This window comes from Bos mutus, chromosome 18, assembly GCF_027580195.1.
Source record: "Bos mutus isolate GX-2022 chromosome 18, NWIPB_WYAK_1.1, whole genome shotgun sequence".
NCBI classification, from domain to species: Eukaryota; Metazoa; Chordata; class Mammalia; order Artiodactyla; family Bovidae; genus Bos; species Bos mutus.
This window is the reverse complement of record NC_091634.1, coordinates 50,981,131-51,007,722: the sequence shown is the minus strand read 5'-3', so window position 1 is coordinate 51,007,722 and position 26,592 is coordinate 50,981,131. Positions and strand designations below refer to the sequence as shown.

The 26,592-nt window shown below is 58.6% G+C and overlaps 2 protein-coding genes across 7 annotated transcripts in view; one reads left to right on the top strand and one right to left on the bottom strand.

The window, feature by feature from the left end:
• Positions 1 to 22,174, top strand: part of GSE1 (Gse1 coiled-coil protein) — a 399,869-nt gene extending 377,695 nt beyond the window's left edge. For 2 of the 6 annotated variants that reach the window (XM_070388607.1, XM_070388602.1), the window contains 13 exons: positions 3,397 to 3,572; positions 3,982 to 4,179; positions 4,682 to 4,873; positions 5,230 to 5,534; positions 6,051 to 6,375; positions 8,610 to 9,226; positions 9,897 to 10,009; positions 10,228 to 10,498; positions 11,767 to 11,880; positions 12,609 to 12,974; positions 14,242 to 14,514; positions 17,193 to 17,296; positions 17,906 to 22,174. In XM_070388607.1, the coding sequence (XP_070244708.1) occupies positions 3,397 to 3,572; positions 3,982 to 4,179; positions 4,682 to 4,873; positions 5,230 to 5,534; positions 6,051 to 6,375; positions 8,610 to 9,226; positions 9,897 to 10,009; positions 10,228 to 10,498; positions 11,767 to 11,880; positions 12,609 to 12,974; positions 14,242 to 14,514; positions 17,193 to 17,296; positions 17,906 to 18,040 (3,189 nt within the window). In that variant the 3' untranslated portion in view covers positions 18,041 to 22,174. The remainder of the gene's footprint in view (positions 1 to 3,396; positions 3,573 to 3,981; positions 4,180 to 4,681; positions 4,874 to 5,229; positions 5,535 to 6,050; positions 6,376 to 8,609; positions 9,227 to 9,896; positions 10,010 to 10,227; positions 10,499 to 11,766; positions 11,881 to 12,608; positions 12,975 to 14,241; positions 14,515 to 17,192; positions 17,297 to 17,905) is intronic. The other 4 variants (XR_011467737.1, XM_070388604.1, XM_070388603.1 and 1 more) reach the window with 4 other exon arrangements.
• A 292-nt stretch (positions 22,175 to 22,466) lies between these two features.
• Positions 22,467 to 26,592, bottom strand: part of GINS2 (GINS complex subunit 2) — a 35,640-nt gene continuing 31,514 nt past the window's right edge. Inside the window, exons 3-5 of the mRNA XM_005892422.3 lie at positions 25,959 to 26,058; positions 23,233 to 23,359; positions 22,467 to 23,094 (exon numbers count right to left, since the gene is read on the bottom strand). Coding sequence (XP_005892484.2) covers positions 22,969 to 23,094; positions 23,233 to 23,359; positions 25,959 to 26,058 — 353 coding nt within the window. The 3' untranslated portion in view covers positions 22,467 to 22,968. The remainder of the gene's footprint in view (positions 23,095 to 23,232; positions 23,360 to 25,958; positions 26,059 to 26,592) is intronic.

Genomic DNA, 26,592 nt, shown 5'->3' with positions numbered 1-26,592 from the left:
GCCCTGGTCTCCTCTTCCTCCAAGGATACCAGGGCCCGCCCTAGTGACCGCACGTCGCCTCGGTCACCCCTGCACACACCCCCCGTCTCCCGCACGTGGTCACTTTGCGAGGTCCTGGGGGTTGGGACTCCCACAGAGGAATCTGGGGAGACAGAATGGTGTTTGCACATCATGAGGGCTTCTTGTAAACGTGAGCTGTTATTATTCCTGTTTGTTGTACCCACGTTTTCACAGGTCGCCTTTACTGATACCTGTCTTAACTGTCAAGGCCTGCCTGCCCCAGGAGGCCTTTCCCACACTTGGCGGGGCTCCCTGGGTGTGCGCCCAGGGGGTGTGGCTCCTCGGGGGACCCGCCCCCACACCCCCAGCCTGGAGGGCCCTCCTAATTAAGAACGTGGTCACTGCGCCAAGCTCTGGATGTTTCTGCCGAGTCCCCAGAGGGCCAGCGCCACTTGGAAGCACTAATTAAACCCGGAGAGAGCAGGAGGGGGGTGGGGGGACAGTGGGTCTTCAGCTTGGCCCCCAGCTCTCTGCCCTGCTGGGTCGGGTGGGGGTAGGCGTCACTCGGGGTCTGTCTGTTCTCTGCCCTGGAGGTGGTGGGGGGGCAGCCTCCGTCCACAGAGCGGTAGGGGGGGGCCCCTGAATTCCTGAAAGAAGGCGAAGACCCAGCTGGGGGTAGCCCTACCTTGATCCACGAGGTGCCGGACCCTCCTGGCTCATCCTTGGGCCGGGCAGGGCCCTGCGGGGCTGATCCCAACCAGAGCAGGGTGCGGACACCCAGCCGTCCCCCGGCCCGGTTTGAGAGAGGACCAGCATCCGCACCACAGTGTCCTGCCTCCAGGGGCCTGTTGCCCCCTGACAGTTGGCCCTGACCTCTGGGCCCAACCACCTGCCTCTCCCCTCACCCCTGGGGCCTGGCGATTGCTCATCCTGCCCTGCACCCAGCTGCTGCCCTTCCAGGCCCAGAAGCCTCCTCAACGCCCCCGCTCCTGGCCATGGGCCCCTTCCCCTGAGCTCGGCCCTCCTCCGAGGGGCCTCACGGCCTCGGAAGCACCGAGTGACCCCGAGAAAGGGCTATAGGGGCGGTGCTCCAGCCACTTAGCGTGCAGCGGCTGGTGAGCAGGACCCAGGCGCCCCGGGGAGGCGGGCCGGGGGCTGGGGAGCAGCGAGGGATGGCCAGCTGGCACAGAGGCTCAGCAGAGGGTATAATCCTCCTGGGGGGGCAGGGGACAGGAGGGGGAGTCGCTTCCCGGCGGGGAGGCTTGGGGGGCGCCCCGCGTGGGGTCACCGGCATTTCCCAGGTGGCGGGAGCAGCGTAGGGACAGATGAGATGACAAATAGCCTGTTTTAGAGCTAACAGGGCATGTCTGCCCGTCTGCCTGGTAGAAGCCTCTCTAATCATCAGAGAACAGAGGGTCCCCCCTCCCCGTGCGCCCTCTGTTTGCAGCTGCGCCTGCGGCCGCCGCTCAATAGAAAGAACCCGCAGGTGCTCCTGGGGCGGCAGCTGGGGCTCCCAGGCACGGCCCCTGACCTCGTTCCCAGGTGCCTGTCACGAGCTTGGCGGGGCTCGGGGCTCCAGGCAGGTGGGTGGGAACCCCCTGCCTGCCGTCCGCCCCTCCCCCAGCCTTTCCCGCCCAGGAAGGTGCCATCTGGCCCCGCTGCCTTCAAGCTGGGCTTTGTCCTGCCGCAGGCGGACGGGGGCGGCCCCACCCAGGGATGGTGTATGGGGCCCTCACTCTGGCGTTTGGTTCAGCAAAGGGGGCCGGGAGTGGTCTTAGCTCCTCTCCAGGCTGTGTGCACAGGTCCCCTGCGAGGCCTCTGCCGTCTGGGGCTGCCAGCCTGGAGGCAGTGCCCAGGTCCCCTCACTGCGGGGCCCAGCGTTTCCTGGGGGCCGCCCTGTACTCGGGAGCCTCAGGCTCCAGCCGCTGCGTCACCACCCAGGCAGCACCGCCTGCGCCGCCCCCACCCCCACCCCGTCCCCGGTCAGTCCAGCCCAGACCCCAGGCACAGGGTTCAAGACCTTCACCCCTTTTATGCTGGCCGCATCCCGTGCCAGCGGAGGGGGTATGAGGGGGGTGCAGCTGCATGTGCAGGACCCGCCTCCTGTGCACGTCCGACAGGCGGGGGCCCTGGGGCAGGGGCAGTCATGGGGACCCGTCCAGGGCCTTGGGGACCAGAGGGGAGTGCTGGCTTCCTGCCCTGACCTGTGTGTGGGGCTCGCCCTCAACAGCCCCCAGCCTGGTGAAGCCCACCTGGGAAAGGGGGAATCGGAGTCCATGCCCTGTGAGGGCCCCGCCCTGAGTGGAGGGGCCAGCCTGCTACGCGGGGTGGGAGCACAGGCAGCCACTCGCCCGGGTGTTCCGTAGACATGGTGACGGGTGGGCCCCTCCTCTCTGCGGGGCCTGTGTGGTCCCTCCTGTGCCCCCCATTTGGGAATGAGGTGACCTGAGGCTCTGCTGCCCCCATCTCCTGACTCCGATGGGGGAGATGCCAGGCAGACAGGGGAGGGTGTCTCCCTGACCTGTGGGTCTGGGGTGGATGGACCTGGGCCTGCATCCTGCTCTCCTGTCGCTGACCGGGGTAGCCGGGCCAGGCCCGACGCCAGGTGAGGGGGGCACCGTGCGGCCTGGTGAGGAAGGGCCTGGCGCGTGGAGCTCTGGGGTCGGGGAGGCCGGGCAGCCGCGTCTTCCTTGGCCGCATGGCAGCGGGACCCTGGGCCAGTGGCTGTTAACGCTCCGCGCCTGCCATTTGCTCCCTTCCGGCTATGTCAGCGACCAGAGTGACAAAGCCTCTCCATGGCCTGCCAGCCCAGAGCCGGACATTCCTGTGGGTGGGCCTGCAGGATGTTCCTCTGTGTGGCTGGGGCTGGTGGGGGCCGCCGCCTTTCCCTTCCTGCCTTGCGTGAGCCCCTTCTGATTTCCTGGGGTCTCCCCCGCACTGAACCCTCCAGGCCCCAGGTTCCTCTCTTAGGCAGGAGTCTGGGCAGGCGGGCCCACAGCCCCCACCAGTGAGCAGAGGTCCCCTGACAGGTCTGGCCCCACAGCTGCCTGCTCTGGCCAGAGCCAGGGACGCCCAGGGTCTGTCTCGGGGGGACAGGCTGGCCTGTTTGGCCCAGGGCAGCGCCAGCTGCTCAGCCACGTCTTCCGGGGGCACTGAGGCCCAGTGATCTGTGGGGCAGGCCGGCAGCTGCCGCCTGGGCCCCTGGGATGCCGGCGTGATCGGGCGGGCGGTGGGTAGGGGCTCAGTGGCTGTCACCCCCGCCGTGGCGTGGAGACTGTTTCAAGAATGTCCCCCTGAAGCTCGACCGCTCCTGTGTGTCCAGAGGAAGGCCTGGCCCGCTGCTGGTGGCTGAGCTATGAGCTGCCCCCCGGCCCTGACCCACACTGTCTTCTCCAGCAGGACGCTGGCTCCCGGGGCAGCGGCGGCGGCCGCGAGCGCCTCATCGTGGAGCCCCCGCTGCCCCAGGAGAAGGCGGGGGGCCCGGCCATCCCCTCTCACCTGCTCAGCAGCCCCTACCCCTTCGGCATCTCGCCCAGCTCGGTGGTGCAGGACTCCCGCTTCCCACCGCTGAAGTAAGTGCGGGCCGGGGCGTGGCACGGTGTGGGGTAGGACCCCCGAGGTTCTGGCTGCCACGAGTCCACACCAGCTGGGCCCGAGAGCTGCCAGATGGGGGCCCCGCCCTGGGCTGGCAGCCCTGCTGGCGTTGCCACTTGAGCCCACAGTGGGCTCACTGCCTGCGTGACCCTAAACCCCCAGCCTGGCTCCTAGGGCCGGGGGCGGGGGGTGGTCTCCCCAGGCTGCAGATAACAGACCCATGCCCCCTGGTGAGGGGCCAACGTGGCCCGAGGATCGGCAGCTGCCCACTTCTGGGCCCTGGGCCTCTGGCAGGGACTGCTCTTTCGAGGAGGGAGGTGGTGGCGGGGTGCGGGGCGGGGGCCCAGGGGCCCGGAGCTCACCTCCACCACCCCCTCCTGCCTGCAGCCTGCAGCGGCCCGTGCACCACGTGGTACCCCCCAGCACGGTGACCGAGGACTACCTGAGGAGCTTTCGGCCCTACCACACGGCCGAGGACCTCCGCGTGTCCTCCCTGCCTCCGCTCGGCCTGGACCCGGCCACCGCCGCAGCCTACTACCACCCTGGCTACCTGGCCCCGCACCCCTTCCCGCACCCAGCCTTCAGGTGAGGCGTCCGACGTCCCCAGCCGCCTGCGGGTAGACCCTGGTCTGAGACCAGATTCCCTGAGGCGGGGACCGTGGGGTGGGCCGCTCCCCCAGCCTCTGGATGAGCCGTCCAGAGCTTGCTCCTGGAGGGAGACTCTCCTCGCGCCGTCTGGCCTCCCTGTCCCCCGCCTCCACCGAGGGTTCCCCGGGCACGCGTGACTGTTAGTACCCTGAGCAGCCGGCGCTGTGCCTCCACTCTGTGTAGGAGCTTCCCGGGTCAGACGGTCAGACCTGGAGGGGCCACACTGGGCCTGGCCCGGCTGAGCTGAGGGGTGGCCGGCGGGGCCTTGTGGCCTCTGGGAGTGCAGGGCTTTGGGGCTGGCTGTGGAAGGGGGCTCTCTGCGGGACCTTTGTGGAGGCCCTGTCCGCCGCTCCCGCATCAGTACCTGTACCTGGGGGGGGGCTGGGTCCTGCCTTCCTCTCCACATTAGCTGCTCACCGGCCCCCTCTGCCCCCTACAGGATGGACGACTCCTACTGCCTGTCAGCCCTGCGGTCCCCCTTCTACCCCATCCCTGCCCCTGGCTCCCTGCCCCCGCTGCACCCGTCGGCCATGCACCTCCACCTCTCCGGCGTCCGCTACCCGCCCGAGCTCTCCCACTCGTCCCTGGCGGCGCTGCACTCGGAGCGGATGTCCAGCCTCAGTGCCGAGAGGTAAGGCAGCCCCGTCCCGGAGCCCAGCTAGGCCAGCTGTGCTTGGACGGGCCACCCCTGTCCTCCGCCCGCTTGCCTGCAGAAGGGGCGCTGCCGGGAGCTCCCTGCCACTGTCTGGAGGTCGCGTCCTCACAATCGCCGGCCATGGCCGGGAGCCTTCCGGGCGCCTGGAGAGTCTCTGTCCACCGCTTTCGGTCTCCAGTGGACGCTGAGTTTTTTCTTGGCGCGTTAGCAAAAACAACCTGGCCCCTGGCCCCTCCCCATTGGGAGGGGGAGAACCCCGGGCTCACGTGTGAGCGCCTCGCTCCTGGGGGTTCTTCCCGCTACGGAGGTCACATCCCCGTCCTTACCTCCAGGCTGCAGGTGGACGAGGAGCTGAGGCGGGAGAGGGAGCGCGAGCGCGAGCGGGAGGCTGACCGTGAGCGCGAGAAGGAGCGGGAGCGTGAACGCGAGAAGGAGCGCGAGCGCGAAAAGGAGCTGGAGCGCGAGAAGGAGCGGGAGCTGGAGCGCCAGCGGGAGCAGCGCGCCCGCGAGAAGGAGCTGCTGGCCGCCAAGGCGCTGGAGCCGGCCTTCCTGCCCGTGGCCGAGCTGCATGCGCTGCGGAGCCACGCCGCTGAGGAGCGGGCCAAGCCCTCGGAGCAGCTCACCCCGACCCGCGCAGGTACCCGGGGAGGGGCGGGCCCCAGGGCAGCCGCACGTCGTGTGATCAAGCCTGGTGGGCGGGGATGGGGGCAGGGGACGGCCCCGGACCGGGAGCCGAGAACAGGGACGTCCACTGGCAGGATTCAGACTTGGTGTGAAGGCCGGTAGATAACTGAGATTGTGTACTGTACTTAGATTGTGCGCCATAGCACAACCAAATTTTTAGAGATGATAGCTTGGAGTATTTAGCCTTAGTTTTTAGTGTACTTTATTTTACTAAAACAGTGAATTTGCACAGCAGCCTAACTTTCATTCTTAACATACTTTAATCTCACTATATTTACGTACAACCTTAGTCTGCACGGTTGTCTAACCACTGGCTCAGGTCCGCTCTGCTGCGTCAGACAGGAGGGACCCCCGGGGAGCAGCCGTGTCCTGCCCGGCCCCACGGAAAGGGGGCGCCCTTCTCTGAGGGGGCGGGGCTGAGCCAGGCGCTAGGACCCCGCCCCGCCCTGACGGCCTCTCTTGCCCACAGAGAAGTTGAAGGACGCGGGCCTACAGGTGCCCAAACCCGTGCAGCACCCCCTGCACCCGGCGGCCGCCCCGCCCCACGCGGCGCCCGGCCTCCTCGCCGGCCACGGGCTCTTCTCGCTGCCGGGCAGCAGCGCGGCCACAGCCCTGCTCCTGCAGCGCACCAACGAGGAGGAGAAGTGGCTGGCGCGGCAGCGGCGCCTGAGGCAGGAGAAGGAGGACCGCCAGTCACAGGTGTCCGAGTTCCGGCAGCAGGTGCTGGAGCAGCAGCTGGACCTGGGCCGGCCGCCAGCACCCGCGGACCCGGAGCACCGGCCGGAGAGCGCCAGGTGGGCCCTGGGGGCGGGCTGGGGCCCAGGGTGGGTGGGGGGAGCGGGGCGGAGCCTGCGTTTAGCGAGTGCCTTGGTCTAGCTGCCTGTGGAGCGCTGTTACTTGGGTTCCGTGTCACCTTCTAAGACCCCCGTCTGGGCCGAGAGGAGGGAGACAGGGGAGGAGGAAGCTGCTCGCTTCAGGGGCGTCATCCGCCAGGAACTGTATCCGCCAGGAACTGTGTTCACAGCCGGCCCAGCCCCTCTGGGCAGGCTTGGTGCCTGAGAGGGGCGACCGAGAAGCTTCCATGGATATTAATCTCTGTGCTAGCATCTCTCTCTGTCCAAACTGGAATGAGAAGGGGACTCCCTTTGATTTTTAATCATACAAAAAGTTAATTTTATTGCTTTTATAATTAAAATAACCCATTTTTTCCTGCCCTGTTGTAAAAAAAATTTTTCCGAGAGGCTTTTGAACCTGTCTCTGGGACCCTGGCTGCCGACACTCACCTTGTGAGCTGGGCCCCTTCTCAGAGCTGACCCGGGGCCTCGCTGCCCCTGCCTGCTGATCTGGCTGTCACCCGTGTCCCCCCCACCCCACCCCACCATCCCTCCAGGGCTCCTTCCGAAGGCCCAGGTGGAGACCCTCAGCCAGAGTTGGTGGCAGGAACGGGACTAAGCCTGGGGGACGCTGGGCCCTGCCCCCATCTCCTCTGCTGTGCACAGAGTTCAGGCAGGAGGGCTTCTGAGCTTCTTCCCAGCCCTCGGCGTCCATGGTGCCGCCTTCTCAGGATGAGAAATACTCGAGGTGTCTGGGATGGAGGTGTGAGTGTCCATTTGGCTCCCTCCCTCTTTGTCCCAGCTTCTGCTGGCCAGTGGGTTTCTATATCCTGGGCGTGGCTGACCCATCCAAGCCCCTGCCTCGGCATCCACTGGTAAGGGTGCCCGGGGTGGATTGACCCGGCTAGCTGGGTGTGGCCAGGAGTGAACCATGCTGGGGCCCCTGGCTGGGTCTCCGTGCTGCTCGGCCAGGCTGGACCGTCTGCTGCACGTGGTCCCTCTGCTGCTCTAAGCCCACTTGGGGCCACACAAGGGCTGTCTCCTCTACTTCTGAGCTGCCCTCTGCTCCCGTGACCCCGTAAGGAACCGGGCGAGCCGGTGGTACACGTCCACCATCTCCTGATGAGTCCAGGGCACGCTGCCTCCCTCGGCCTGGGGCCCCAGGATCCCAGTGCAGCTGTCAGGGCCTGTGGGCTGCTGCCCCAGCAGGTGTGGCCTCTGACCCCTGGCCAGGTGGTCCCCATGGCAGCGTGACGTTCCTTTGGGGCCCTGTGATCAGAGCTAGAAAACCAGTCTGTGCTTGGCTCCAGTGCAGGAAGTTATTTATTCTGGTACCAGGTTTTATGCCTTTGCCGTTTACTTAGAGACTCACAGCTTTTTGATGCAGCTGGTTCCCTTTGGTATTTGCCCAGCAGCAGTGCAGCAGCCTCAGGGGCTGTGGTGAGCCGGCCCCTTCCTCAGGCAGGAGGAGCCCTGGGCACCTGCCTCGTGTGCCTGCTGTGGCCTCTGCTCTTTCCCCTCCAGTCCCCTCAGATCCTGCCCTCGGTCACCTTGGCAGCATGGGGCTTCCCTTAAAAAATTGTAGGTAAACTTTGGCAAAAACAGCAGCCACGTAGTCTTCTGAAGGTTGAATTTGAATTTTGTTTTAAATGCACCAGGGAGAGAGGCACTTGGTTCAGCCTTGAGGCAGAGCTGCTGGTCTGAGGCCAGTGGGAGGGTCGTGTGCTCTGCTGGTGACCTGGCTCTCGGGACAGGCCCCGGTCTAGTCCTCAGAGACCCTCTGGGTGTAGATGCTGCTCCCCGGGCATGTGGGGTTGCTTCGGTCCTGACAGGGACCACCAATGGGGAGTAGCTGGCCGTGAGGGTCTCCTCGGAGGGTATCCCCCAGTCCACTCTGCTGGGCAGACCCCTCAGGCTGGTCTCATGCCGCCGTCTGTGAGCACAGTGCGGGGAGAAAAGGTCGGCCCCACCCCCACCATCTCCCACGGGTGGCACGCCTTGGGTCCTCCGGGAAGCTGGTCTGCATCAGCCTGCGGAGGATGCGGGTCCCTTGGCTCCAGGGTGAAAGGCACGTTCTCCCTCCAGCCCTGGAGAGGGGGCCTGCAGGAGACCTTCTCACCCCCACCCCAGTACTGGCTGGGGGCTCCCAGCCCGGGGCCCTTGGCTGACAGCTGCTCCTGCCCCCACCCCCCTAGGCCGGGACCGAACCGCCACGAGCCGGGCAGCCGTGAGCCCCCGCAGCACTTTGGCGGGCCCCCGCCGCTCATCTCACCCAAGCCCCAGCACCACTCGATGCCCACGGCCCTCTGGAACCCTGTGTCCCTGATGGACAGCTCGCTGGAGCCGCGGCGCGCCCCCGAGGGCCACCCCCCGCACGGCCACCCCGCCCCATTTGAGCCCAGCCGCCCGGCTGTCGTCCCACTGGTGAAGGTGGAGAGGGTCTACTGCCCGGAGAAGGCAGAGGAGGGGCCCCGCAAGCGCGAGGCCACCCCCCTGGACAAGTACCCGCCGCCGCCGCCCCGGGAGCCGGGGGCCCTGGAGCCGCAGGCCTTCCCCCCGGGGCCTGGGCCCTTCCTGGCGGAGCTCGAGCCGGCCGCCCCGACTGTCTTGGGCCAGCCCCGGGCCTCACTCGCCCCGCCGGCCGCCTTTGGGGAGCCCCCCGGACCCCTGAAGCCAGGCTCGCCCTACCGGCCCCCGCCGCCTAGGGGCCCCGACCCTGCCTACGTCTACGACGAGTTCCTGCAACAGCGCCGGAGGCTGGTCAGCAAGCTGGACCTGGAGGAGCGCCGGCGGCGGGAGGCCCAGGAGAAAGGTCTGGTCTCCCTTCCTCGCTCCTGCGCCAGGTGGCGTGGGACTCAGCCAGCAGCGCCCTGGGGTTCCCCGGAAAGCCACAGAGAACAGGAGAGCAGGCCCAGGGCAAGCGTGGCACCTCCCACCCGCACAGCCTCTCAACAGCCAGGCGGGACTAGGGGTCCCAGCCCAGCTCCTTCTGCTAAGTGCCGAGCCCAGCCTTGCAGCCAGAAGCGTGGCCCGAGGCCACATGAGGAGCGCGTGTTTGGTCCCAGAAGGGCCGTCCCTCCACTCACCTGTGAGGCTGCGGGGTCGGCCCTGGGCCCTCGGGCTCTGCTGTTCTGCATGGGACTGTGCCTTCGCGCAGACGGGGGGCCCGAGTGCCCTGGCCCTCCTGAGCAGGAGGGGAGCGGACGTGCAGAAAGACCTAGGCTGCCCTGTCCCCGGGCCAGCGTGAAGGACAGTCCCCTGCTGGGGCTCTGTCAGCCCTGGTGCCCACCTCCTGCCCCACCGCCAGCCCTGAGAGGCCTGGGGCTAGGGGGTTAACGGACGCAGGGCCCAGGGTTGGGGGTGGCCAGGGGCAGCGGGGCCTGGCCTGCAGGTGGGCTCTCGGGTCCAAGGGGTGCCCCGTGTGCATCCCCTGGAGAGGCGAGCCCCCTTGCCTGGCTGAAGAGCTCCTTTCCTGCCTCCAGGATACTACTACGACCTGGATGATTCCTACGACGAGAGCGACGAAGAGGAGGTCAGGGCCCACCTCCGCTGCGTGGCCGAGCAGCCGCCCCTCAAACTGGACACGTCCTCTGAGGTATCTGTGGTCTCGCCGCTGTCGGGCCCTGGGCTGGGCTGCGGGCACCCCCTCTCGGCTTCCCCGCGCCGGCTGGGACGCCTTCCGGGCGCCCTCTTCCCCCTCCCCGGGCCAGCCCGGAGTGTCCACAGTGCAGCCTTCGAGGCCCAGGAGGCCCCGGGGTCAGCGGGAGCCTCTGCCCATGGTTTCAACCTCATTTGTTTTCTTTCCCAATCTAGAAGCTAGAGTTTTTGCAACTTTTTGGCTTGACCACCCAACAGCAGAAGGAGGACTTGCTGACCCAGAAGCGGAGGAAGCGCCGGCGGATGCTGAGAGAGCGCAGCCCGTCGCCCCCCACGGCACGGAGCAAGCGGCAGACGCCTTCGCCCAGACTAGCGCTGTCCACCCGCTACAGCCCTGACGACATGAACAGCAGCCCCAACTTCGAGGAGAAGAAAAAGTTCCTGACCATCTTCAACCTGACCCACATCAGCGCCGAGAAGAGGAAAGGTGAGGTGGGGTGGGGCCGGGCCGGGCCTCGGGGCGGGCTCACCGGGGTGGCTGGGGGTCTCTGAGGAAGCAGCGGGGCCATGGGCTCTTGGGGTTGAAGCCGCCCCTCTGCTCTCATGGACTCGTCCCCCGTCTCTTCGCCACCACGCCCCTCTCCGTCGGGAACTCACACAGCCCCTCCAGAGCGTGTTTTCTCTTGTGTCGTCCCGTGAAACTGAAGGTGGCTGGTGTCCTGTGTAATCAGCTGTGGACTCCCACCCGCTCTTGTCCCGGCCAGGTCTTCCGGTGCCTGTGGTCGCTGGGTCTCCGCTTCGCGGGCGGCTCACGTGGCTGCCGTTTCACGTTCTGATGGCAGGAGGTGTGGGTGGTCCGCAGCCACAGGGCAGGGCCGGGCCAACACCCACCGTGTGTGGACAGCTCGCCCTTCCGGATCGGTCTGGCCACGAGGGGCTGACTGGGCTGGAATCTGAACTCGCCTTCTGGGGCACCCCCTTCCTTGGTCTGCGCCTTGTCCTTGCTCAGCAGCAGGGGAAAACTTGACCTTTCTGGGCTGCACGCCCACACTGTCCCCCCTTGCTGAGGCCTGGTCACCTCTTTCTGGAAGGAAGTCAGAGGAAAGCAGGAGTGCTTATCGGTCATTTTAGTTGCTTTCACTCATTTCGTTCATTCTGGGCCGATCCGGTGGATGTGGATTCCTGCTCTCCCTTAAAGAGGCAGTGATGGGACCAGGACACGTCCCTGGGAACGTGATGGGTTTTGAGAAGCGCATCTCTTGGCCTGACTCAAGTCCTAAGGAAGTTCGGCAAGGGGCCCCTGAACTGCGGGGTCACAGGGGGGGTGTGTGTGTCCCTCTTCCCTGGTGGCAGCTGTCATGGGAGCCACGCTTGCGGCCGGAGCAGCGGGGAGTGGACCGCCCCAGGAGAGAGCCTGCCCGCCCCGAGGCGTGGTGTGGCTTCTGGGGTTGCTTCCTGTGTTGAGGCCAACTTTTTAAAAATGAGAACTCACCCACAGAGGCTTGCAGGTACCTGTGACTCGCCACACGCGCGCACCGTTGTTCTTGGAACACCTGAACCGTCAGGTGGCGACAGTGAGGAGTCCAGGCTCTAAAGTGAACATTCTTCCTCTAAAGCCAGCCTGTGCCTGCGGCTTCGTGTCTCATTCCGAAGGACTCACGCCTGCCGGCCGCGGCCTGAGCCACACTCCTGCTCCTCTGCCTGCTCAGGAGTGGTGCGATCCCCACCGGTAATCTCGGGCTGCTTTTCTCACAGACAAAGAGAGGCTTGTTGAGCTGCTCCAGGCCATGAAGCAGAAGGCGCTGTCCGCTGCGGTGGCAGACCCGCTCAGGACCTCTCCGAGGGACAGTCCTGCCGTGTCCCTGAGCGGTAAGGCCAGCCCCATCCGCCACCCCCGGGACTGTCCCGGGGGTGCCCAGGGCCGCAGGCCACCGACCACCCCAGGTCGTCTTCCTCCTGGACACGGCGGGCTTCTTTCTTCCTCTCCCTTCTCTCTCTCAAGCTTCCTGCGCGTGGGAAGATCTCAGCAGAGCACAGTGTCAGCAGTCACGCTTTCAGGGGTGTGGGGGTCCTGGCTCCTCCAGCGGACTCAGCCTGGTGGCGGGTGTGGCTGGGCCGCCGTCTGTTCCCCCCACCGTGGCTCAGGTTTCAGTTTCAGCACTTGCCGCTTGGGCTGTGTGCTCCTGGCGTGTGTCTCACAGGCCCTGTGATACCTGCTCTCTCTCTCTGTCTCTCTGTCTCTCACGGCTCTGACTCTGCTGTCCTGCCGACGAAGCAGGAAATGGTGGTGGTCCGGCCCTGTTCTTGGCTCCTAATTCAGTCTTTCTCTCTGGATCCGGCTGTGTAACTTCCTGGCTCTCGGATGACCAGAAGTGACTTGCTCCTTCCTTCACATTCTTCTTCTTCCCAGACGCCTTCCTGGGGCACCTTTCAAGGATGGCTTTGCTGCTTAAACACACCCCGTCTCAGACCAAACATTGCACGCTGACCTTTAATTAAATGGCTCCGGAGTCCGGGTCCTCTGTCCTAGGTTAGAGATCAGGGTCGGCCTGTTCACGTGTAGGTCTGACCATGTTCCTCGCTTTCTGTCTCTTAAGAACCCACCACGCAGCAAGCCTCCCGGGACACGGAGAAGCCTGTGGGCATTGCCGCCTCCTTGTCTGACGTCCCGAAGGCCACGGAGCCTGGGAGGCTGGAACAGCTCCGGCCTCCGGAGCGCATCCAGGAGCCAGCCCCCGCCAGCGGTGAGAAGGCCAGGCCGAGTGAGGCCCCCGGGGGCAAGAAGAGCCTGAGCATGCTCCACTACGTCCGGGGCCCCGCGCCCAAGGACATCCCCGTGCCGCTGTCGCACAGCATCAACGGAAAGAGCAAGCCGTGGGAGCCCTTTGTGGCGGAAGAGTTTGCGCACCAGTTCCACGAGTCCGTCCTGCAGTCCACCCAGAAGGCCTTGCAGAAGCACAAAGGTAAGGAGGCCGCTAGGACTGGGGCCACGGCACCTGGTGTTAGAGGCAGGCTCTGCCTCCCAGCAGAAGTCATTTGACTTTTTTGTAAAAAAAAAAAAAAAAGTAACGACAAGGGAGGAGCCTTTTCAGCAAAAATAGGATCCACGCTTTTCACGGTGCACGGATCTCCCAGCCTGCCCGCAGACTCACCTGGGAGCACCACTGTCACTTGAGCACCAGACCCAGCGGCACTTGGTGGGACATGCTGGTTGCTCTGGTCTGTGCCTGAGCCCCCGGAGTCGAGATGCCCCTTGGACATCTCCGTGTGGGAGTCACTACAGTTCAGAGTACAGGGGTCAGTACGTTTGATTCCCACTGAATCAAAGGTTGAAACTGACTAGAAAAGAATGCTCAGGGAGCAACAGCCGAGAGAAAATTATATGATTATTTTCACATTATTTTGCCAAAACAATTTTTAAAATTTTCCTCCTAAAAAAAACTGAATAGACAGAGAAGCATTTTTAGATAAACAGGTCTGACAGTGTCAGTATCCTTCAGGTAAAATAATGCTGTCAGCAGGGATGAAATGAAAAAGCGAAGGGTAGTGGTTTTGATGTGGATTTTAAAAAAAGGGCAAAACAAAACTCTCCTCTGTTGGATGTTTTGTTGTGAGTTAGGAGTCATATTTTTCAAGAGGGGAAATGTTTTGGCTAGATTAAACCCCCGTGCTCCCTCTAAGACACACCCACAGAGGTTTTCCGGCAAGCTTAAGGACTTAACTTTTCCTGCCTGATCTCACCCCTTCCCTGACTTTACACTTGCCTGTTTCCTCAGGACTTGAGCATCATCCAGCCCCTGCCACTTTGGGCCTTACGGGTCCACTGACTGCCCAAGGCTGCTGTCCGCACCGGGAGGCGGAGCAGACCCGGTCTAGACAGGCCCAGCCTGCTCAGACTCTTGGTAGCACGGGGTGTGCTCCGGGACCGGAGCGCCTGTGTGTCCTGGGAGAGGGTGCAGACGCTTTACAGACCCGTGCAGCGCGGCTCATAGCCTAACCCAGCCGAGCGTGTCGGCACAGCATGGTGACCTGGACCCAGCTCTGCCGCCATTGCGGCGGCGCGCTCCAGCCTTTCTGATGGAGCCACCTCTGGTCTCCGAAGGGTAGAGGCCTCGCGCCGCTCCGTCGTGTCTGCCGGGACCTGTTGACGGCGTTGCCTGCCCCCGGGGCGTGTCCCGGGGGGCCCTGTGACCGCCCCGGGGGCCCTGTGACAGCCGTCTCTCTCCTCAGGAAGCGCAGCTGTGCTGTCGGCGGAGCAGAACCACAAGGTTGACGCATCCGTCCACTACAACCTCCCCGAGTTGCAGTCCTCCAGCCGCCTTCCTCCGCCCCAGCACAACGGGCAGCAGGAGCCCCCCGCCAGCAGGAAGGGCCCCCTGGCGCAGGAGATGGACCCGGACTCGGAGGAGGAGGACGACGGAGAGGACGACGACGAGGACCCGCCCAGGCGCAAGTGGCAGGGGATCGAGGCCATTTTGGAAGCTTACCAGGAACACGTGGAAGGTACGGAGGGCCGGGGAGGGTGTGCCAGGAGGCTCCGCGGGCTCACGATGGGTGCCGGTCTCCATCGCCAGGCTGGGGACTGTTTGAGTGACAAGACCCCGGGCTCCTGGGCCACAGGCAGACAAGAGCCTCAGAACCGCTCCTCGGGCTTCTGGGGTGCCCGGCCTAGCTTGCAATAGCTATCCCTCAGGGACAGACGTCCTCCCTGAGGAACCTAGGCGCAGAGCGCCTGCCCCACCCGGCGTGACAGCGTGGACCTAGGCCTGCTTGCCCGCTGAGTCCTGTTGCACTTCTGAACATTCTGTCCGTCCTCGCCCTGTGTAGAAAAGGCAGTGTTTCACCCAGCCGAGCCCAGGTCTCCCTCTGGCACACCTTGCGGGCTGTGTGTCTCGGAACATGCCCACAGGCTCCGATCCTCCTGGCACAGCACTCAGCACAGGAGGCCAGCCCTTGTCGGCCTCCAGAATGTCAGAACCCTGGCCGTCACCACTTCCAAATTCTACTTATTACCATACTGTAGAGAAGTTTTTATCATGAATATCACGATCATTTCGGATATTTTGAAATAAGCATCGTAAAACCAGCTAAGTATTCAATACAATCAAAAAGAATGCTCTCATAGCCATAACAATGGAGAAGGCATTGGCACCCCACTCCAGTATTCTTGCCTGGAAAACCCCATGGATGGAGGAGCCTGGTGGGCTGCAGACCATGGGGTCGCGAAGAGTCGGACACGACTGAGCGACTTCACTTTCACTTTTCCCTTTCATGCATTGGAGAAGGAAATGGCAACCCACTCCAGTGTTCTTGCCTGGAGAATCCCGGGGACGGGGGAGCCTGGTGGGATGTCGTCTATGGGGTCGCACAGAGTCGGACATGACTGAAGCGACTTAGCAGCAGCAGCCATAACAAAGAATATCAATGCCTATATTTTTTTTATTGAAGTATGTATAGTTATTTGTTAGTTCCAGGTATACAGCAAAATCAGTCTGTTAAACACACATCCACCCTTTCTTACGTTCTTTTCCCATATCGGCCATTAGAATTTTGAGCAGAGTTCTCTGTGTTAAAACCAATCTCCTAATTTATCCCCCACCCCCATAATCAGAAGGCTGTTCTCTGCATCTCTGACTTTATTTCTGTGTTGTAAATAACTTCATAGGTACCATTTTTTTTTAGATTCCACATATATGTGGAATCATATTTGTGATACGTGTTTTTCTCTAACTTACTTCACTCGGTATGACCATCTGTGGGTTTATCCATGTTGCTGTGAATGGCATTTCATTTTTCCTGTGGCTGAGTAGTATTCCACTGTACATATGTTCCACATCTTCTTTATCCATTCCTCTGTTGATGGACATTTAGGTTGCCTCCATGTTTTGGCTGTTTAAAGTGCTGCTGTGAACATAAGATTGCAGGTATCTATTCAAATTATTGTTTTCTCCAGATATATAGCCCCCAGGGTTGGCATTGCTGAATCGTATGGTAGGTCTCTTTAGTTTTTAAAGGAACCTCCATAGTCCTCTTCATAGTGGCTGCAGCAGTTTATTTTCCCACCCACGAGTAGGAAGGTTCCTTTTTTCCATACCCTCTCCAGCATTTACTGAAGGTTTTTTGATGATGGTCATTCTGAATGGGGTGAGGTGGTGGTTTTGATTTTCATCTCTGATAATTAGTGATGTTGAGCATCTTTTCAGCCATCTTTATGTCTTCTTTGGAAAAATATCTATCTAGATGCTCACCCAGATGGTGAGGTGGTGGTCCAGTGCTTAAGAATCCACTTTCCAGTGAGGAAAGTGTGGGTTCAATCCCTGGTCAGGGAACCCAAGATTCATTAAGAAAAATAAGGTGGGAGGCAGGGGGCGGAATCTTCACCCATTTTTTGATTAGGTTGTTTTTTTTTTTAATATTGAGCTACATGAGCTGTTTGCATATTTTGGAGATTAAATTCCTTATTGGTTGCATCTTTTATAAATACGTTCTCCTGTATGGTGGGTTATCTTTTTGTTTTATGGTTTCCTTTGCTGCAAAAGCCTTGAAGTTTAATTTGGGCCCACCGTTTGTGTTTGTTTTCATTATTTTAGGAGGTGGATCAAAAGAGCTTGTTGCAATTTATGTCAAAGATTCTCCTGCCCATGTTTTTCTCTAAGGGTTTTTATAATAACCAGCTTCACATTTATGTCTTCAGTCCATTCTGAATGTACCTCTGCATATGGTGTTAGTGTTCTGCTTCATTATTATATACAGTTGTCTAGTTTTCTCAGCACCACTTATTGAAGAGACTGTTAAAACAGATTTATCCTTGAAGATTTGAAGCTCAGTATTTTTCGGAAAGGCAGAGGTTTTACTTTACTTGTTAAAACTATAAATTTCTAACAGCTTAAAAGTTTTCGTGTCTAACCCTTTTATCTTTCTTGAAAAATGCAAATTAAGGCTGTAAGTTGTTACTATTCCCTAAGCTGCACCCCTTACATTGCCCTTGGACGCTGCGTCCTTGGTCTTTACTCCACTGGGCTGGGTCACTTTAGTGACATCTAGTCGCCAGCTCAATCGACAGGGCAGGGAGCCATGTGGTCCAAAGGGGAGAGCTTCGGCCAGCTGCTCTGGAGAGAGGCGGCCGCGCGCCGGCCCCGGGCCCTGCGCACAGGAGACGTCACACCGGCTTGTCTTTTCAGAGCAAGATCTGGAGCGGCAGGTGCTGCAGGCGCAGTGCAGGCGGCTGGAGGCGCAGCACTACAGCCTCAGCCTCACGGCCGAGCAGCTCTCCCACAGCATGGCGGTGAGTCTCAGGGATCAGACTGGCTCCGGGGGGCTTTCTTGACTCCACAGTGGTTATTCCCGTTCAGCCTTTCGAGTCTGGGTTCAGGAGCACCCATACAGACAAGTTTTAAAGGGAAGTTGTGCTCTTGAGAGATAGGGGGTAAATTTAGGAATCACCTGAGGAGGGAGTGTCATCTGTTTGCAGAACATGGATCTGGAAGGGTGGGGGCTGGTGCACTGCCCATGTCAGTCTCTCCCCGTGACGTGCTCAGGAGAATGGAGGGAGAGGGGAGAGCTCTTGGGATGGGATGGACCCCCATACACACAGCCGTGACAGCGAGAACCCCGCCGGCTTCCTCCCACCCGCGGGAAGGACAGGATGGACCCCCTACACACAGCCGTGACAATGAGAGCCCTGCCGGCTTCCTCCCGCCCACGGGAGGGGTGCTGTCCTGTTTGGGGCTTGAACATCTTGGCCACTCCTGAAGCGGCAGAAGCTTGACAGTGACGGGGCTGAAGCTGCGAGAGCAGCAGACGCTGCCGCTGGGAGATGCTGGGGGCAGTTAGAGCGCATCCCACAGCCTTCCTTACTGTGTCAACTGCGGGTCTGACACGAATCTCTCTCCAGGAGCTGAGGAGCCAGAAACAGAAGATCGTTTCAGAACGGGAGCGGCTCCAGGCGGAACTGGACCACTTACGGAAGTGCCTTGCGTTGCCTGCAATGCATTGGCCTAGAGGCTACTTCAAGGGTTACCCGAGGTGACGGTTTCCCTTGCACTAGGCCGAACCTATAGTATAGAAATATTATCTATTTTATTACCTTGAATATTTAATATTTTTCACTGGGAGGTTTGACGCTTAAAAAAAAAAAAGAATGTGCCATGCATGAAGCAAAGGATTCCAGGCTCCAGAAAAAAAGAACGAACTCGCCTTGACTTCAATGCAGTTGAATCACCTTTGTCATTCGGCAAGCAACCCGTGTAAGATGCCCATAGTTTTTTCCTTTTTAAAGGCGGTTTTACCGTTTCCAGCGTCGTCATTTTTTAGTCTCGAGATGAAGGCTCCGTCACCAACACTAAGCTCTGACTGTTTCCCAGCCCCAGGGCGCGTGAGTGGCACGGACCGTCGGTGTGCGTCTCGTGTCACCAGGTCCTTTGGCCTCAGGAACCCGGGCTGCTCTGGCCGTGGGGTGGCTGGTCTCACTCCTCCCCGGGATTGAGACCTGCTCCAGCAGAAGGAAGGTGGGGTGCATTCTAAGTAAAGGGCTTATTTGTTTCAGTTATTTTTCCTGCAAAATTTTCCTGAAAGCAACAGGTCCTAGGAGCACACAAAGCAACAGAACCGAAGCCTCACCCAAAGGCTTTTCCCCGGAAAAGCTCTTACCTAAAGTGAATCGCCAGACTGAAGGTACCTGTTATTCCTTCGTGGGGGAAAGTGTCCAGAGCTCCATGTGTACATTGATCCACACCCACCCGATTGTTACTGCGGGGGGGCAGGGGTGTTTTCATACAAATGTCAATTTTGAGAGAAAAGTCAAAGGTGCTTCAGCCTTGTACTGTGTATATATATTAAAAAACAAAGTTTTGTATGTTTTTATTACTTTAATTATTGTTATAAAAAGCCTGCCATTTTTAATATGTGGTTTGGGGGGATTTTTTGTTGTTTGTTTTCCTGTTTGGGGGTTTTGTTTTTGTTTTGTTTTTCTGGGCAAAAAAAAAAAAACCAAGCCTTGCTTTTAGTGTTTGTACTGCTGCTGGTCAGGACGTTATTGACGTGTTTTTAAAAATTAAAGAAGAAGAAAAGTAAAAAGAGCTTACCACTGGCGCCTACACGAGCACTTCATTTTTGAGTTGCACCAGAGAGTGATGTGGAAAGCCATGGTTCCTCCTTCCCTCTCGCCGGGCCCTCCCCGGCTGCCCCAGCTGGAGAGCGCTGCTGGTCTCCAGCGGGAACCAGGCAGGCGTGTGCGTGCAGCTTCACACGCGCACTCCGTGAGGAGAACCTTTGAGGTGGGCGCAGTTTCTGTGACGGTGCCAAGGTGTCTACAGCAGTCTGAGCAGGAGGAGGGGCCTGGTTTAGATGCAGAGCTTCCAAACAGCCTAAAGGCAGGGTGAGCTACGTGCGCCAGAACCTCTCCTCGTGGGCTCACTGTGATGAGCGCAGGAGCCTCTGGAAACGGGGATAATCGTATCAGGGCGAAGCGCGGGGCCGGGGGAGCCCGCCCTCCTTGCCGCAGTTGCTGCTGGTTCAGGCTGGGTTGCGTCTAGATCAGAAAGGCAGCTCTTGCCCCAGTGGGCCTAAGCCGGAGGCCAAGGCAGCCTGTGGTCGGTGTGCCTGGGGGAGGGGAGGGGACCACACGTCAGGCCACGTGCGCCCCTCCGCCCCGGCCTGGGGACGGGCTGGCTGACCTTCAGGAAGGCCAGGCACTGTGACCAGTGGCCACGCCCTCAGCCCAGACCTTAGCTGTGCAGAACAGCTTGCTGGCAGATGGCACTGTGTCACTTTATCTGTTCCCACGCAGTTTGCTTTGTATGCCTGCCAACAATCTTCCAGTTATTAGCAAACTCAGACAAAAAGTGCCGCCAGTATTATCAGCAGTCAGCAAGTGCTTTCCTCTCTACAGAAATGACTTGAGAACTGAGAGCTGTTCTGAGGCCCTCTTCCCAGCAGAGACACGGAGAGCACCACGTGCCACAGGTGGGGACAGGTGTTTAGAGGGAGCCCCACTGCCAAGAGGCAGGGCAAAACATCACTGAATTTCTCTATTTAGAACCTGCTTGCTGTTCTGAAGGCCTAAGGCTTACATCTTGGCACTTCCCACCAGTCATCCTCCTCCATCATAGAAAACGTCTGGATGCCTTTGCTCCTGGGCGCTGGTAAAGGGCCTTGGCTAGAAGCAAAGGGAAGAACAACCTGATGGGAAAAGCACAGCCCCGACCCCTCACCACCTGGCGGGGGGCGCCCTTGGCTGCCGTGTGTTGGTTGGGGAGGAGTTCGTGGCACACAGGTTAAAGGACAGCTGACCAGGGGTGGCAGCTCTGTCCCTGAGCGGGTATTAACAGTTTTCCCCTTCCGAGTGGCACCCCCTCCCCCACCTACCTGTGAGGATCTCCGAATATCCTAGGGCTCAAGAAGTAATATGACAATCAGAATATAAATACAGACCAGTAAGGCAACATGAAGAAAGAAAAAGGTAACAGAGGGTCTTGTGAAAACAGAAGTGCGCCTCTCTGGGAGACAGCATACTCAATCATGCCCCCCACTGAACAGTTTATAACCTGAAAACTCTTCTTCCAAAAGAACAGTGAGTAGCATCAGTCTTTTTTCAGTTTAGGCTTAAAAGCTGACAAATATGGAATCCCTAAAGCTTTTTGTTCAGCTATTTCACATTGAGTTTTTTGAAAGACAAAGTTCAGAAATATAGCAAATTTTCTCTCGAAGTGATTCTGGAACTTCTGTGTCAGCATTTTTGTGACCTGACGGAGTTTTGCTAAATTTGAGGGGTACCTGCCAAAGCTGAGTCGTGTGGCTCTGTGCATTTAATCAGATCAGCAGTAACTAGAGCTTCCCCCCCACACTTGGCACTGCACGACTTGATCATTTGAAAATGAGTGTTTCATAGAAACAGGCAAACTGGCATAAAGTATCATAATCTATTATCTCACATAAATGACCAATAGTTTAGTCTATATTCTAAAGGAAATGCAACAATTGGCAGCATGCAAAGTGCTAAAAAAGATTATATCCTCAGGGAAATTCAAAGACTATTAAAAGGAGCCCCCTTTAGCAAACTAGCAAAGAATAACAACAGGTAATCTGAGTCTGTGTGTGGGGTGGCATTCCATCGAGTAGCTCGCGATGCTGCCCCATGTCTAAATCTAAGCCACATACCCCGTTTCCCTCTGAGCCACGGTTTAAAAGTGTAGACAGTTCCGGGGACCCACCACCAGATGGGGATGGCTAGCACAGGAAGTTGCTCCTCTTACAGTGTAGAGTAGCCACTTAGCAGCAGCCCCCTACTCTTCTAGTAGCCACGCTATCGACGTCACTGCTTGCAGTAGCCTGTCCCCCAGCTTCCGATCCAGTGCTGAACTAGACCCCTTAACTCTGCCTGAGCTGAGGAGGCCCATGCTACCAGCCCGTGGTGCTGCTAACTGCCAGGACAGCCAACCAGGACTCGGGGGAGGAGGAACGGTGCCTCGGTCACTCTGGGGGCAGTTTAGATGCTGTGAAATTAAACCTGTTCTAAGTGTACTTGTTTGAATTAACTGTATTGTAATATTATTTGTTGAATGTAGTAATTAGGTATTTATGAATATATTGCTGTAATTTCTGACAACATCCAGAAAATAAAATCTTCCTAAATCATGTTAAGAGAAAAATCTTTTTTATGTTATAGTAAGGGGGAAAAAATAACAATTCTACAGCTTTACAAGTAAAGTGTGAAGACAGATTCAACTGGACCTCAGCCCGGTTTCAGGAGAAGGGATGAAACTATGGAGACCGAGTGTTCTGGGTCATAGTCCCTCTGTGTGGCCCTTCCTTCAGTGTTTAAACACGAGCTGCTGTTTAGAGGGACATCTGGGGACCCACCTGGAATGGACGAATAGCGCCCAGGTAACTTGAAGTCACTTGAGTTTTAAACGCTGAAGGGTCAAAACACCAGCAGGGCCCAGTTGGTCACATGATCACACACATACCCCCGCTTCAGAAACCCTCGAGAACCACCTGGAGATTGAACCCGCTCATTACAGGACTGGACAGTCATTGCCCCCCGCCCCTGACTTGAGGGAAAGTACTTTCTGTAAGGAATCAAGCGGTGCTACAGCTGAAGATTCTCCTCCCAGGGAAAATCAGGACTCTGGCCTGAGCCACGGCTGCCTCAAGCAGGCTGTCCCCTCAGTCCACCAAGAACCACCGCACAGGCCCCGTTCTCCCCTGGCAGCGCATCTTCAGCTTCACTTACACACACATGGAATTCATTTCCCCTACTTTCTTGCTGATAAACAACCTTTTAGCCCTTTCCCAGAAGCAGCCAAGCAAACAAGAGACACCCAAGAGTGGGGGTCAGAAGGGCATGCTGTCTGCTAACCCTCTCAGTCTGCTCTGTCAGATCCTTAAGCCACTGAGCCTGCTCCCTTCATGCGGGAGTGATGCAGGAAAAAACCCAAAGAGAACTGGGTGATTCCACCTTTATTGTACATTGGGGCTTAATGAGAAGCACGGGTCACCGTCACCAGCCGAGTGCTCAGGGCTGTCCCGCACGGTGTGAACAGTCTCTGTGGGAGACTGAATGTAGCCCAAGAGAAAGGCCACGTCACTGGCCTGCTGTATCTTATCTTAAAAGCAACACCCGACATCACTGAACACTCAGCTGCACACGACTGTCCCGTGCAGGAGACTGGGGCTCTGCTGGGGACGCTCCCGTTCTGCCAGTGCTTTTTCTTCCCCCATAAAAGGCAGCTGGCTCCCAGACACAGATAAGGAATTACAGAATGTCTCAACTGAGCGTAAGCCTGTTGCTTTCCAACCAGATTATAAACCCATTCCTTCCTTCACTGCACTTTTTTTCGTAGATTCAGAAGTGGTCTAGAGTTCCAGAAACGTGAGTATCTCTGTCATGTCCCGAACGCTCACGCCGCCTGGGGAGCCTCTTGCCGGCAGACACGGGCCTGGACAAGCGGTCCCTGCCTAGAAGTCCTGAGACTGGGCGCTGTCCGAAGGCTGCAGGTTTGTGCGGAGTTTGTACATGTGGTTGAGCGCTTGTGTGAGGAAAGCCCCGCTGGTGTTGATCTCCATCAGGGTCAAGTTATCCAGCTAAACGTGAGGGAAAACAGCTGGTTGAGTTTTTGATTTCAAGAAAGGTTAAATCTACTGGATAAAGAACCAGTGAGCAATGGTTTTCTGAAAGCCAGCTCGGGCGTCAGCCCCTGAGCCCCCGCCCATCGTGCGCACCTTGGCGTGTGCCTCCTGCTGCCTCACGAAGCTGTCAGCAGACACCCGGAACTTGGCTATGCGAGTGTCCCACACGTCCTTGATCAGGGTCCGGATCTCATCTGCTTTCGGGATGTTGTCCGAAGCACTAAAGGAAGAAAATGTGAGCTAAGTCGCACAGGGAAGCGTGCAGTAAATTGAGCCAGCATCTGGGGAAAAGTGGCTTCTTCCTAAACACTGCTTAGACAGAAATGCACAAGCTGTTTGAGGCTCAAAGTCTGTTTTACCTTTCAGTTTTAAAATGTAAGGATTTCTAGCAGTTAACCTTGGTGCCAGGAAAATTCAGCCAGTATGCTCACCAAGTCAGCTGTGCTCATATTTAGCTGTCCCGGGCAGCCTGCAGTACAAGGACTTCTGTTTATTCACCAAAAACGTTGAGGTATTGGGGCAGCAGCTCTGAGCTGGTCTTCCTGTCTAGGGGTAACTGGGTGCTCTGTGCTGTGTTCTGTACAATTCCCGCGAGAACGCATCTTTCGAAGGCCGGCTCAGAGGTCATGGCCTCTGACGCTAATGCCCCAGGGCTACAGCCCACCAGGGAAAGCGGGCGGAGGCTGTGTGCCAGGCGCAGCCCTCTGCACTACACAGCACAGCACTTCCCTCCCCTCAGAAGCCCGTGAAGGACAGAGACCACAAAGATACGTTTGCAAAAATTACAAAACAAAAAGCAAATCAGCATAAGTAGCCCGCCCATACATAGCAAATTTGGGGTAAAAGTATGGCCTGGAGTCTGCGCAGGGCACTGACAGCTTTCCTGTGACACATTTTTAAACTGACCTTAACCTCTAAAGGAAGGGACAAACTAAGACAAAAGCAGAGGCCAACATCCTTCACCAGGCCTCCTGGAATGAACTCCAGGGACGACAGGCTGGATGAGCCTCCACAGGCTACAGTGAGCTCATGAGTGGAGACGGAGAGTCAGTGGTATAAAGCTGATGTAGGAGACTTAAGACCCAAACGTGGATCTTACGGTCTGAACAGCAGGTGAAGGAACAAAGGCCCACAGCTCCTTGTGAACTGCACTGCAGAACAAAGGCCCCTTCGCTGAATGAATGACTCTAAGGAAATGGGGGGTTTGATAGGAACTGTGTACATGATATTCTGAACTTCAAAACCTACAGACGCGCAGACCTTCCCTCTGCTTCTGTATTCTCCTTTCTGAAGTCACTCCCCTCCAAGGCAGCCTCTGGGTCCTCCAAATGACACCCCCTCCCACCCATGCCTGAACACCCTCCTGGGGACACGGCTTCCGCTCCCCTGCCCTCAGCAGGCACGCGGGTCCCAGCAGCCCCGCTCCACAGCCCTGGGCTCTTCACCTTCTGTGCTGCCTACACCCTCTCCCCTAATATGTGTCCCTCCATCCTCCGAGCCACGGAGCCCTCCCCGGGCAGTGCCAGGCGTGAGGGCTGCATCAGGCTGTTCTCCTAACAGATTGTCACACCACACCGGTAACAGAACCAGAACTTGGGCCTACAGGACCAATTCCACTGCCTAGTGGGACACTTAGCAGGCTGTACAAGGGGAGTGTTGTGAACTGCACAACTGCCGCCTCAGGTCAACTCAAGGACAAGCCCACGTGACGCAAGTCTCCACTTGAATCCGCAATGCCGTGCACGGGGCCCCAGCCCTCGCTGTTCTACAGCAGGCAGCAGGCCGCTTCCAACTTCCGTTCTGGACCTGCCCTTGAATTCACCAATTAAAAGGTGCTCAGCGTTTGAAAGGCTTGGCATTGTGCAGACTACATTCTAAGCTGCTCCTAGGCAACGCTGTCTATACTTGCCTGCTTTCTCCGCTGATTCATTCATCTATTGACAAACACGTGAGCAACAAACATGTGAGCACCCGGCACTGCTGGGGCACGAGACGGCCCCTGCCCGTGAGAACGGGGGCGGGGCAGAGGAGCGGCCCAGGCAGACGGCGGTGAGAGCAGAGCGCTGACAAGGGCTGCCCTGGAGACGGGGATGAGCACAGGCGTGCTTACCTGGGGGGAGGACCTGTGCTAAACCCAGGAGGAGGCGGGGACAGGGGACTCGCTGGGCAGAGGAACGGGGCAGTGGACACGCACACGTGTGCTCTGAGGACCTGGACCTTCTACTTACGTGCGGAAGTGAGAGAGGCCAGCGTGACCCCGGACCCTGGAGAGAGAGGAAGGCCTGCAGAGCTGTGAGACGAGGAAGAGGGGAGCCAGGCTATGCAGCGTGAATGCCACGAGCAGGACTGCAAGCCTGGAGAGGCTCCAGAGGGCAGGGGAGGCCCACGCAGCCTTCTCTACAGAAGCGCACTCTGGCTGAGGGAGAAGCCGACAGGGAGCCTGACCAGGGGCCTTCCCATCCAGCTCAGGGTCACAGGCAGACGGGAGCCCCGGCCCTTCCCTGTGCAGGAGACGGAAGCTCTCAGACACCCAGGCCCCAAGAAGAAAAGGGGTGCAGGGTGACTAACAACGGTGACTGCTGTGAAGGAAAAGCCACTGTTAGAGGGAGTCCAGAAACAAGCGGGGGTTAGGATGCAGAACAGAAAGAACACGGGGTTCACCAGGAGAGGGAAGGACAGAGGAAAGGAAAAGGGGAAGTGGGACAGCCGGAGCCCAGTCAGCGTGTGTGTGCCCGATGCCTCCAGGCTGAGGGCTGGGGCGGAGAGGGGTCCAGACCGATGCAGGCGGCACGGGCTGTGGGCTCCGTGGAGCTACTCACTGATTTAACAGCAGTTTGGTGAGCTCCATGTAGTAAGGGCTGGGCATAGGTGTAAAAGTTTCTTCCTTTCGTTCATGATCTCGAATCTTCTCCAACTTTTCTGAAATTTAGAAGTGAATACATTTTACTATGACCATAAGCAAAATATATATTTAAAACCTTCCAAATTTACCAAGTGGGTTTCCCAGGTGGCGCAGTGGTGAAGAACACACCTGCCCAAGTACTTCATGTTACCTAGTCAATCAACTAACCGAAAAAAAAAAACACTTTATCATTTATTATCACTAACTAGATATTACAGGGTTGATTTCTTCAAACCTCTAAGCTTCTCTTAGAGAAGGTGGTAGATTTGGGTTATAGCTGTTGCTGGGCCTGCAAAATGCATGACTGAGAACAGTCAGAGCCAGGTCTTTTCTTGGGGAGAGTGAAGTATTCTACCTTTGATCCAAGGGGACATGATAGTAACTAGTGACTGGCAAAGTTTCCTTCTTCATACCAAACCTTGTTTAGGACTTCCCTGCTGGCACAGTGGATAAGAATCCACCTGCCACTGCAGCGGACATGGGCTTGATCCCTGGTCCCGGAAGACTCCACGTGCCCTGGAGCTAAGCTTAGAGCCTGTGCTCCGCAACAA